The 13,873-nt window shown below is 33.3% G+C and overlaps 1 protein-coding gene across 1 annotated transcript; it reads right to left on the reverse strand.

Annotated features, from left to right (window-relative positions):
• Window positions 1-604: 604 nt before the first annotated feature.
• Window positions 605-4,945, reverse strand: LOC136219318 (F-box/kelch-repeat protein At3g06240-like). Its single transcript, XM_066006684.1, has one exon. The coding sequence runs from the start codon at window positions 3,476-3,478 to the stop codon at window positions 2,411-2,413; it is 1,068 nt and encodes a 355-aa protein (XP_065862756.1). The 5' UTR covers window positions 3,479-4,945; the 3' UTR covers window positions 605-2,410.
• Window positions 4,946-13,873: the final 8,928 nt, after the last annotated feature.

Here is a 13,873-nt window from a genome sequence, read left to right on the forward strand (position 1 = left end):
TGACCATAAAAGTGTCAATTCTCAACTCACAAGTGAAACAGTCTTAGTCAACATCTGACTAAAGCTGTCTTACACTAAGATCGGCCAAGCTGACCAAAGCTGAGTTAATAAACTCACTAAAATTATCAAGTCAGCAAGATTAATTAGGATAAAATGTTACATTAGTTCCTAACCCCCCCCCCCCTTGGAACTAATCACACGGGACCAACACAAACATGTGGAAATTAATTATCACTTCACAAGAGAAAAAGTCTTACGTAGAGACATTAAGATACAGTACGTGAAGACTGAAAACCAAGTTGTTGACATATTTACTAAGGAACTTAACAGTCCAGATTTTGAAGACTTCAGAAAGCAACTTGGGATGACTAGCAAGTACGATGTATTAAAAAAGAAAGAGAGAGGGAGAGAGAGAATGAAATATCACCATTTTTTATTAGAATTCTCTAGATAATTCAAGTAAACAGAAATATTTAGATATTTTTTTAATGTAGGGCTAATATTTAGAATCTAAAATATTTACTAGATTTTTAGACAAAAATTATGACTAATGCTTAGTTGTTTAAATTTGGTGATTAAAAGTGAATAATAAAAAAAACCCGTATGTGTTATATGGTGGCTATGGTATAGACGTAACAGATTTGTACATGGAGAGGAATGGATGGATGATAAGACTCTAATAACCAAAGCACAGGATTTTATCTCCGAATGGCATTTGAGTACTGCAGGTAGTACGAATCGAACCGCTGAGTTGTTAATCCTTGACCCTAACAAGACTTGACATCCACCTCCGCAGGGCGTCATAAAAGTTAATTGTGATGCCTCATTAGGAGAAAATGGCATTGTCGCTAGGGCCGGACTGATAGCTCGGGACGGGGAGGGTAAGGTGTTTGCTTCGGCAGGAATACCACTCAATCCGTGTGAAACAGCAGAAGCAGCTGAACCATCTGCAATCTTTGCGGGCCTCTAACTTGCTCGCGATTGTTTTTTTCCTCATATTTGTATCGAATCCGATGCACATGTTGTTATCAACCCTTTGTCTGGCAAACGGATACCCCAAGCAGCACTACAATTCCTTTATGAAGATGTTGGTACACTCGGTTCAGGTTTTGCAAATTGTAATTTTAGCTTTGTTCACAGGGAATGAAATATACATAAACTAGCTGTGTAGGTTAGGGATATCAGCTCCCCGTTAATTTTTATAGAAGATTGCCCATCTTGTATTTGGGATGCCGTTTGTAACGATGTCGTAAGGCTTAATTAATATCAGTCCCGATTTTCATAAAAAAAAACCGTATATAATTAATTATTTATTTATTTAGGAATAGTTCAAATAGACCTTTGACTATAAGGTTTGTATGTGTTAGAAACAAATAATAATTAGTAACAAAAACGATTGAGTTGTAAAAATTTATTTCTGATTTAATAAAATAAAATTTGTTCAATTAGGTACTCACTATTTCTATTTCTACGGATTTAAAATTCTTTTAAGATATTGTTTTTTCTACTCCCTCATTCATCATAAATTTTTGTAAAATAAAATTATCATTAAATTCTAGAATTCATTAATATTAACAAGTTTCTGTTAATCATATCATCACAAATGGTAATTGATAATAATAAGGGTAAATTTCAAATAAAACCCATATGGTTTCACTAATTTTCAGATAAAGGACTGTGGTTTACTTTTTGTCAAAACGAGGATTGAGGTTTTTAACTTTAGCAAAATAAGGACTTTTTCGATTGATACTATTAAAATCACTATTGACGACTTCAAAAATGACATATTTTAAGAACTACTAATATTCTAAGCAACTTTAATTCTTCAACTTTTTTATTTTGAGATTATTTAGATGAAGTTTGGTAAAGAGAGAGAAAGTTAATGTTTAGAGAGAAAGTTCCAAAAAATATGATTTTCGAAAATCGAAAATGTAGTTCCATAGAAAATATGATATTGAACAACTTTAATTCTTAAAAATTTTTCATTTTCAGGTCGTTAAAGATAATTTTAATAACATTAATCCAAGTGTGAAACTTCAATACTCGTTTTGACAAAAAGTAAACCACAATCATTTATCTGAAAATTAATAAAACCATATTGGTTTTATTTGAAATTTACCCTAATAATAATTCTTCCATTTTGCTTTCATTTTCAATCCTGATGATAATTTAAAAAAAAAACACAAATAAGTTCACCAAAAAAAAAACACAAATAAAAACCGAATTTTTTGTTTTTCTAATGTCATAACTAAAGGCGGAAAATATTATTTTCTAACATTATTTTTTTTATTCAATATTTTTCTCCAAATAATGAACTGAGCCTCAGCTTACCTAAAAATCTCAAAGTGCTACGGATTTGGTTTTGAAATTGGCTCCACTAGCTTTTCGAGCGCCACTGATTTGAGGTGTTCTAAAAACTATTGGGCGAAACTAAACTTTCCATATACAATTCTGATTCACAAGAATCCGAATCCCCATTCAAATTCTTCAAAGTAGCATCTTTAGGGTTGTAAAAATTCAATTTCCATCCATCAGTTTCCACTGCAACTTCACCATTCCCTGTCAAGCATAACACTGAATTTTCATTTCCAGGAAATCTCTCATGCTTCAAACTAAACAATCTGCTCCAAAACACCTCCTTCCTCCCATTTATCAACACCAAACCCTCTAAACACCTTCCTCTCCATTCACAAAATACACACAACCTATTTCCTAATTGCCCCAAACTTGCTCTGCAGATTTTCGGATCGAATTCATCATCCAACGAAATCACATCCTCGAATTTCTCCTCAACCATATCGAACGAAACGATCGTGTAAACTTCCTTAAGATCGATTTTCTTCACTTTTAACCAGTACAGAGCTCCATTCCAGAAAATTCCTGACCGTTTAGTAACCGAATCGGAATCGGAATCGACGACGGCGTCGATCTTTCTCCAGGTATTCCTTTTCAACGAATAGAGTTCAATTAAAGTTTCTTTAGTACCATTACCAACTGAATCGCTAACGGAGAGGATTCCGTAATCATCAGTGGAGACATTGTAGCCGAAACCATGGAGGAAGATAGTGTACACGGCGCCGTTTGGGTTCGGCAATTCCTTGTAATCTCTTGTAGCTGGATTCCATAAGAACATTTTGCCATAATCGTCGAGCAAGCAAATTACGCCGTTACAGGATCCCAAAATTCGCACGGAAAACGTCGGAGGACCTTTGAGGATTGCCGGAAAGGCAACGTTTGTTATGGATTGATGGGAGGAGTATGATTCCAGATCTATGGATCGAGGAAAAGAAGAAGATAAGAAGAGCCTGTTGCAGTGGAGATTGGTGGTTTGTTTTGCTCGTTTGAGATGCAGCTTGACGAATTCAGGATCGGAGATTATAGATTGCCATGATTTGCAGACGGATTTCAATTGCAACAGAAGCTTGACAGGTAATCTCAAAAGTATTTCTACAATAAGATCATTAGGTAATTTGGACATATTGATTAATCTTTGTTTTGATTTAATTTTGTGTTAAAACGGATTTATTTATATTTATACAATTGAGCAGTTAATATTGTATGAATAAAAACTGGCGACTTTTTCCTGCTTGTACTAAGACTAACATATAAAATTTCAGGCACTTTTGAAAATTCAGAAATGGGTTTTATATGTATTCTAGCTAAAGAATTTTTCTTTTTCAAGTCATGTGTTTAAAATATAATTATTATCTAATTGACTCACTTAGATTGCACAATGAAGGATTTTATATAAATAGCTCATGTGGCTCTCGTGTTGGGGTGATAAGAGCATCTTTTTTTAAGAGAGGTTTAAACTTACAATTTTTTAGAGTAGATACCTTAGAAATTCTCACAGTAAATCGGATCAGGTGTAGCTTTTTCCAACAACAAACAGCAATCGTAAACAGTAGATAAAACAAACAGAGCTCTAAGTTATCATATTTTTATTACCTTATTAGCATATTTCATTAGTAGGATACAATGAACTAGAATTATAATCTATTCAACCAAGTGGTAATTGATTTGAAGTCAACATTGCATTGTGAATAATAATGAATGATTAGTATATTTATTCAAATAAGCAGCACAAACTTGATCATTGACTTGGAATAGACTGCGCAAGTTGATCAAGTTGCAGTTTTCCCATGATTTCCTTTTCTGTAATGTTTAGTTTATATATTTAAGCAATATTTGGTCATGATAAATATCCATTTGATATTAAAATCATCTATTTCATTCAACTTTATCCTCCCATTATTATTATTATTATTTTGCATGTGTATACTAATATGTTTAGTGGCGGAGTCAGTAATTTAATTTTGGAAGGCTAATTTTAGTTGTGGAGTTAAGGATAATTTTTTTTAATTTCTAACACGTTAAATCTGTAAAAATGTTATCATTTTTTATAAACTAGCATTGAACTAATAGAAAATTAAATATGTTTACTCTTTTCATGTTGGACGCTTTTAAGGTTTTAGCAAACATACCATCGACGTGAAAATAAATTATTATTTTTTTGAAGAAATTAATTTTTTAATAGTAAAAACATAATAAAAATGAATTCAAAAGTGTTATCAAAATAAAGAGTCTATTTAAATTAATTAATAATGGTAATATGTTTTTATAATTATTGAAAAATAAAGTTAAAATAAATAAAAACTTTCTAAAATAAAATGAGGTAGGAAGGAGTTGAGCCTATGACCTTTCAAAAAGGACCATGCATCCTTAACCATCTCATCCACCTTCAAATATTGAAATAATACTACATAGAACCAATGTATACTAATTTTAGGGGAGGCTACAGAGACGAAACAAAAAATACTGGTGGCCGGGGGGCTCTGGCCCTCTTGAGCCCTGGGCTGGCTCCGTCCCTGAATATGTTAGTATATTTGTAGTTTACTAGTATGTAATGACAGAGAAAATTATTTTTAAAAAATAATTCTTAACCAAAACCTAACTAACACGGTACCTTGTGCTGTTATGAATTTGTAGAGCAGACATTTTGTGTTTCTTTTGCCTCTCGCGAGGGCACGCTGGAAGCTGCAATTCCGGTATCCCTCTGCAAAGGTTTTTGTTTCCATCAAGTGAAGCTGCACTTATATTGCTGAACAGACATTTGGTAGGTACTTCACCTTCAATATGGTTGAAAGAGATGCTGCAAAAACAAGAGCTTATCTATGCCTTGTGGAATTAGTTTATTTCCAGAAAGGTCTAATTCATGGAGACCTCTCAAAAAAAAACAATGGATGAAGGAATAGATCCTTGAAGTGAGTTGTTTTGTTGTGCCGATAATGTCAACATTTGCAGGTTTACAAGCTTCCCAAACTGTGGATATTAGAATTCTACCATGGATTTTGTTTATAGCAACTCCAAATACTTCGAGGTTTGGAAGAGTGAGGCCTATATTTATTGGGAGACTACCTTCCAATTGATACGGATTGAGTTTGCGGTAATAGTTTTCAATCACAAACTATCAAGCTAAACTTGAAGGAGCCGTGAAATCTTCAAAATTTATAAGAGGGATGAACCTAATAAATCTCAAAGAGAATTGTATTGACTGACTGATAAAAAAATCAGTCTCATTATAAGAAAGAGATGAATTTATATCTAAAAACAAAATTATAGAAAAACCTAATATATAAATAATTAAAGAGATATAGTTAAGGGGTAAAATGGGATAAATGTGGCAAGCTTGTAAATAAGCTGAGGATAGGAGTTGTAAATAAGAGGTGGAAAAAGTGTAATAATTAGAAGGAAGTTGCAAGGACCTTTTAAAAAGTCCACACGGCGTGTGGGCTTCATTTGTAAAAGAAGTGATGATTTTAAAAGTCCACAAATTGTGTTGGTTTTATTCTGATCATAAGATGGTGGCTTTTAAAACCCACACGACGTGTGAACTCTGTGTTTTATATGAATTGTTTTCTCTTCCCATTAATATGTCGCCGCTTTAAATTGGGAATTATTTTCCCGATTAACACCTTAGGTGTTTAACCCATTAAATGTTTTAGTTTTTTTACTATACATCTTTGTTTTTTTTTTAAAAGTAATATACATCTTTGTAAATGCTATTATCATGTGTTTGGTTTTAATTATTATAATTTTTGTTTCTTATAAAAACGACTTGCCTTATTGTAAATAATCTATATATATAATATAAAACAGTAATGATGGAGCTGAGGTGTCACTTCTTCCCTTTTTACTGATAAAAAACATAATATAATATATAATATTTTAATTTTAATTATATTATTATATTTATCAATAAAAATATTATTTTATCCGTACTATATCTAAGAGTTCTATAGAATTTAAATTAATCCCCAAAATCTCTCTAATTCTCTGCATATCTATATCTAAAAGTTCTACTGAATCTAAATTAATACCTAAAATCTCTCTAATTCTCTGCATATCTATATATAATATAAAACATTAACGATGGAGATGAGGTGTCACTTCCTCCTTTTTTACTGATAAAATATATAATAAAATATATAATATATTAATTTTAATTATATTATTATATTTATCTATAAAAAGATTATTTTATCCGTACTATATCTAAGAGTTCTACAGAATTTAAATTAATCCCTAAAATCTCTCTAATTCTCTGCATACCTATCTATATATATATAATATAAAACAGTAACGATGGAGTTGAGGTGTCACTTCCTCCTTTTTTACTGATAAAAAAATATAATATAATATATTAATTTTAATTATATTATTATATTTATCTATAAAAAGATTATTTTATCCGTACTATATCTAAGAGTTCTACAGAATTTAAATTAATCACTAAAATCTCTTTAATTCTCTACATATCTATAACTAAAAGTCCTACAGAATCTAAACTAATCCCTAAAATCTCTCTAATTCTCTGCATATCTATATATAATATAAATTAGTAACGATGGAGCTGAGGTGTCACTTCCTCCTTTTTTACTGATAAAATATATAATAAAATATATAATATATTAATTTTAATTATATTATTATATTTATCAATAAAAAGATTATTTTATCCGTACTATATCTAAGAGTTCTACAGAATTTAAATTAATCCCCAAAATCTATCTAATTCTCTACATATCTATATCTAAAAGTTCTACTGAATCTAAATTAATACCTAAAATCTCTCTAATTCTCTGCATATCTATATATAATATAAAACAGTAACGATGGAGCTGAGGTGTCACTTCCTCCCTTTTTACTGATAAAAAACATAATATAATATATAATATTTTAATTTAATTATATTATTATATTTATCTATAAAAAGATTATTTTATCCATACTATATCTAAGAGTTCTACAGAATTTAAATTAATCCTTAAAATCTATATATAATATAAAACATTAACGATGGAGATGAGGTGTCACTTCCTCCTTTTTTACTGATAAAATATATAATAAAATATATAATATATTAATTTTACTTATATTATTATATTTATCTATCTATATATAATATAAATCAGTAACGATGGAGCTGAGATGTCACTTCCTCCTTTTTTACTCATTTAAAATATAATATAATATATAATATTTTAATTTTAATTATATTATTATATTTATCAATAAAAATATTATTTTATCCATCATATTATTGTAAGGTCCTTAAGTTTTATTTTAGGGTAAATTCCAAAAACAACCCCTGTGGTTTGATGTTGTTCCAAAAAAACCCTTGTAGTTTGTTATTACAAAAAAAAAAGACTGTGGTTTGCGCCGTTAACCAAAAAACGGAAAATGACTTAACGGTGTTAAAATGCTGACGTGGCACAGGGGTAAGGTTGGAAATTCGATTTTTTTTATTTTTTTTTAATTTTTATTTTTTCTTTTTCTTTTTCTTTTTCTTTTTCTTCCCTTCTCCCTTCTTCTTCCTTCTCTCCTCCTCCTCCTTCTTCTTCTTCTTCTTCTTCTTCTTCTTCTTCTTCTTCTTCTTCTTCTTCTCTTCTTCTTCTTTTTTTTTTAATTTTTCTTTTTATTTTTTTTTCTTTTTCTTTTCCTTTTCCTTCTTCTTCTTCTTCTTCTTCTCCTCCTCCTCCTCCTCCTCTTTCTTCCCTTCTTCTTCTTCTTCTTCTTCTTCTTCCTTCTTCTTCTTCTTCCTTCTTCTCCCCTCCTCCATTCTTCTTCTTCTTCATCCCTCTTCTTCTTCCTTTATTTTTTTCTTTTTTTTTAAGTTTCGGAAATTTTCAGATTTCTGGAAATTTCTAGATTTCTTCGAAAATCTGGAATCGGAAATCTAGAAAATTTTCAGATTTCTTGCAGAAATCTGAAAATTTTCCAGATTTCTGAAGAAATCTGGAATTTTCCCGAAATCTAGAAATTCCAGATTTCGGAAAAATTCCAAATTTCTTCGAGTAAGGGAATTTTTAAAAAAAAAGAATAGAAAAAAAGAAGAAGAAGAAGGAGGAAGAAGAAAAAGGAAGAAGAAAGAAGAAGAAGGAGGAGAGAAGGAAGAAGAAGGGAAAGGAAAATAAGAAAAAGAAAAAGAAAAATTAAAAAAAATAAAATTTCAGAAATTTAAAAAAAAAAGAAGAAGAAGAGAAGAAGAAGAAGAAGAAGAAGAAGAAGAAGAAGGAAGAAGGAGGAGGAGAGAAGGAAGAAGAAGGGAGAAGGGAAGAAAAAGAAGAAGAAGAAGAAGAAGGAAGAAGGAGGAGGAGAGAAGGAAGAAGAAGGGAGAAGGGAAGAAAAAGAAAAAGAAAAAGAAAAAGAAAAAGAAAAAGAAAAAAGAAAAATTAAAAAAAAATTAAAAAAATCGAATTTCCAACCTTACCCCTGTGCCACGTCAGCATTTTAACACCGTTAAGTCATTTTCCGTTTTTTGGTTAACGGCGCAAACCACAGTCCTTTTTTTTGTGATAACAAACCACAAGGGTTTTTTTGGAACAACATCAAACCACAGGGGTTGTTTTTGGAATTTACCCTTTATTTTATTCAACTCTTTAGTCCTTCTATTTGTTTTTGTAGATGAAAGTCCAAATTGCCCCTAGTTATTTGCATAAAAAAAAGTTATCTTTTAGTTTCAAATTTAATCTAAATAGTTTTAATAAAATTTATGAAATATATATACATCGAAATTTATATAATTGTATATAATCATTAAAAATATATTTTTATTCTCTTAAATTTTTATTTTTTAATATAATGTTTTTAAGCTAACATTAAATATTAATTTTTTTTAAAAATATCATATATTTTTTTCTTCATTTATAAAATTTATTAGAGATAAATAAAAATTACTTTTTATATAGTTTTTCCCTTATTTTGATAATTTTTGAAATATTTTTCGTTCATTTTTTTAGTCAATAAAATTTAGGATACTAAATTAAAGTTCTATGATTATATAAAATTTTATTTGGGTAATAAGAAAAACGGAAGAGCAAGAACTGTTCTCTCTCTCTCAAACAAAAACAGTCTCCTTCCTTTCTTCTCTGTTTTTCTCTTACTATTTTGTGGGAGTCTTCAAGCCTTCTCTTTTGTGGATCTATCTTAAGGAGGAAGAAGGAAGTTCCTTCTTCCTTCTCTCGTCGGGTTAGGTTTAATATATTATTTTTTTATTATATTTTTTTAGTCTGTGTTTATATATTTTGTTAGATCTCTTTATCCGTTTGAATTGTATCTACTCTCTATTATTCTGCTATTTATACCTTTTTCGGATTTAGCAAGAACAGAAACGATTTATTTTATACGTGGATCAATATATCTGCGTGGTTGCAATAAAAAAAGGACTCAGATCCGAATGTTCGGAATGACCTAAATGATGAAGATTCGATTGTGGTTGCTTTTCTACGGATTAGGATTTCAATGAAGTATATGTGTTATTGTTTTTCTGTATGTTTTCTACCTTTTATGGATTTTATTGCTCTTTGTAGTCGTTTTCGTCTCATTGTGGATTTTGTAAGGTTTTTTACATTTTTCGTTTCTTATTGTACTTGTTCTTTTCGTATCTAATGAAGATGTAGACATTTCCATAAAAAAATGATTATATAAAATTTAATAAATAAATTACTCAATATTGTAAATATTATGTAGGAAAAAAGGGGAAAACATAGTAAAAAAAGGAAAAATAGCTGTTTTATTATTAAAACATAGAGTAAAGGGTAATATTGGTATTTTAAAATTTATTTGGTATAGTTTGACCATTGATTCAAATATAAGGACTAAGGAGTTGATGAAAACAAAAACTGAGGGACTATATAATTATTTCTAAAAACAGAGGGACTGACTAGTGTATTGAGTAAAAAACTCAGGGACCTTATAATTATTTACCCAATTTTTAAAAACCAATTACATTCATCTTTTAGTGACTCCTCAAATCATTAAAAGTTTTTTTTCCATTCTTAGTCTCATCTTTATTTTTTGGGCAAAGTACGAAAAAAATACTCGTGGTTTGCCTTATTTACAAATAGAGGTCCATGGTTTAAAAGTTTACAAATAGAGGTACGTGGTTTGCTTTTCCCTTATTTTTTTTGTTATTAATAATTTATTATATAGGAGTCTTTTTCCGCTCTCTATTATTAAATATAACAATATTTAATAATTTTAATAATAAAATAATAAATAAGAAGTGAACATGATAAATATTTTGAGGATGATATGTATTAATCACACTTCAAATCACTAAGAATGACCTAACATGCCAAAAAAACTAAAAAAAATTAGATTTAAGAAAGGTCTAACATGTCAAAAAAAATTAGAATTTTGGATTTAGAGATGACCTAACAGGACCTGAGCCAATTTTGAATACTAATTCATAACCCCATCAAAATCTTTCGGAGACAGGGGCTGGAACCACCATATCCTCAAATTTTATGGAGACATGGGGACCAAAACTACCTGTGGTCATCGTGGTTCCGACGGCCGGAGCAGCCCAGACCCCCTCCCCCAGGCCCTCATGTATCCGCCCATGGGCCCAAGTATTCCATACGTGACATTTAATCCATTTTGGATAAAACGTTAGCCAAAAAAATTCTTTCAACACATACAACGGTTACTGGCATAATTAGGAGGATTCGAAAATGAATTAAAATATTTAAATAACAATCTGTTGCTTTGACAAACTTGAGAATTTGAAATACTGACATAACAAGTTTGGCAAAATAATTTGCGACACTTTAATTTCTAAAAAAATCACATTCAAAAAATTAATATAAGAAAATATAATAATAAAATCATGTATTGTTCTGGGACACCTCAGTCTTTTGTATTTAGATGTGTGTTGCGATTTTTTAGGCTAAAATTATTTTCATAATCAATGGTGTTTTAAGATTTAATTTCTTTATTATTAATTTTAAAAAGTGGGCTGCTATTTACCGCAATATTTTTTCCACCTACCGCACTATTTTGACAATTATGCCCTCCTCATAATTTAAACTCAAAAAATCAAAAATCTCAAATCCTCTCTACCTTTTTGGTTTTTTCAAAAAACCCGACCTAAAACAACATGCCGCCAAAGCCAGGAGCGGGTAAAGGCTTCATGAAATCTCCGATAAGTTTTTTTTTTTAAATTATTCAGAAATCACGGGTTCCGCCTCCGAATCGGAGGCGAAACCCGTATGAATTTACCCTAAACGGACTCCCTGTGCCGTTTCCGCCAAGGGTGGAACGGACGAACAGTCCATTCCACCCTAGGTGGAAACGGCACGGCCGTTCGTTCCACCTTTAGGTGGAACGAACGGCGCCGTCGTTCCACAGTACGGTGGAACGAAAGGCGCAATCGTTCCACCGTACTGTGGAACGATGGCCGTGCTCGTTCCGCCTTACGGCGGAACGAGCGGCGCACTCGTGTCGGCCTTACGGCGGAACGAGCGGCGCATCCGTTAGGCGGAACGGTGCGCGCTGTCCGTTCCACCGTAAGGCCGACACGAGTGCCGCAACCGTTCAGCCCAGCGGCCGGACGGTTGCGGCGCTCTGTTTAGGCCAAATTAGGCCCGAAATTTTGTTTTTTTTTAAATAACTTGGTTCGACCCAGCCTATGGCAATGCCCAAGTATTAAAAAAATCGAAAAACGAGAAATTGAGTATATTTAAATAAAAATACGTTATTTGCTTATAAATGTAAAATATTTTTGGTTTTTACAGGCTGATATTGCTGAGAACCATTCTGGAAAGAGACATACAAGGTCACGTGTTGTGACTGCCTCTTCCCGGAGGGAACGGGAAGACCAGATATTGATGGGGGATGCCCAGAGGGCACAGCCGGAGGAGATGGCGAATGTTGTAGAGATGGACGGAGATGACTCTATGCCTCCTCAGAGTTCATCCTCTGTGCGAGTACCTACTAAGACCATACCGAGGGGTCCTGGCGGACGTTTTGCTTCTACAGCAGGGTCGTCTTCGGGTGAGAAGTGATGTGGAGGATGACTGGATCGTGAAGAGCCCGGTTCCTAGGGGTCCATCTGATGGTCTTGTGATCCCGAGCTTCCTGGGACATATTGCCACTGCTATCTGGAGCGGACAGGATAGGGGCCTCCTCAGGTGTCAGACACGATCATTATACTGTGGGAAGCTGTGTGTATGGTACGGTGGTGCTTCTCAGCAGATCCAGAAGCGCATAGAGTCAACTGGATTGTCCCATTTACCCAATATCATGTATGGCCACATCAATGCGCCCCTGATTGAGGCTTTTGTAGAGTGGTGGCAGCCAGACACGTCATCATTTCACATGCTGTTTGGTGAGATGAGCATTATGTTGCATGATGTGTGGCAGATTTTGCGCATCCCCATCGATGGGGCTATGGTGACTGCTGATGTGAGTGTTGAGGAGCTTCAGTCTTGTGTGATGGAGTTGTTTGGTATGACTCGGGAGGAGTTGCAGAAGGGTCACTACTTTAATGGCGGTATACGAGCGGCTTCCGTCCTGGATTATTGTCAAGGAGATCGGATTGCTGATGCACAGGCTACTGCTTGGACGTTTCTGATGCTCGGTTGCACATTGTTCGTGGACAAGAGTGGAGACCGCATTCGACCTTCTTATCTGTTGGAGGTACAGGACTCTGTATCTGGAGCCATTAGACTCTCATGGGGCTCAGCTACACTAGCATATCTATACCGTCATCTAGGTATTGCTAGTAGAGGAGACTGCAGGCAGATCACGGGTTGTCTGACACTGCTTCAGGCATGGATTTATGAGTACTTCCCATGCTTCAGGCCTCAGCAGGAAGGAGTCACATTAGATCCAGCGATGCCGAGGGCTTGCATGTGGCCATCTATACCGTTGGAGAAGAGTGGGGATCGACTGAAATCATATCGTGCCCGGCTTGATAGATTGACTGCTGATGAGGTGCAATTTCAATTTAATTATAAAATCCAAATTCATTTACTTGTATTATTTGCATGTTAATGTTGTTGTATATGTCTGTAGGTGATGTGGATGCCGTATGGTCCTGATGTCATTACGCATACCCCTAGGACGATATACGCAGGATGGATACGTTACAGGAATGTGATTGAGCCGTACATGCCGAGGAAATGCCTGCGCCAGCTTAGTTACTTGCAGACCATACCCCGACCGATCTTGAGGCCGTTGAAGTCCGTACGTCATTGGTCCAGCTTGAAATATCGGGTAGAAGTGCCTGCCGATATGGTGGAGGATCTTTGGACCTCGTTTCCCGAGGCTTGCATGCTGATATTGTCTCAGTTCACTCTTGCACGGACTCCTTCGGACTGTGAGGAGCAGTACATGCCGTGGTACTGCCTGCATTCACACCCTCAGCTACTACCGGATATGCCTGCACCCGGACCGGTTATTCATACTCGCTCGAACAGCGAAGTGGTACGTAATTTAATTGTTAATCAATTTATTTACAATTATCAGAATGAAATTAAATGAAGTGATATTTATTAATTTTGGGTTATTTCTTTTGCTAGTGGGT

Source organism: Euphorbia lathyris, chromosome 2 (assembly GCF_963576675.1).
Source record: "Euphorbia lathyris chromosome 2, ddEupLath1.1, whole genome shotgun sequence".
Lineage (NCBI taxonomy): Eukaryota > Viridiplantae > Streptophyta > Magnoliopsida > Malpighiales > Euphorbiaceae > Euphorbia > Euphorbia lathyris.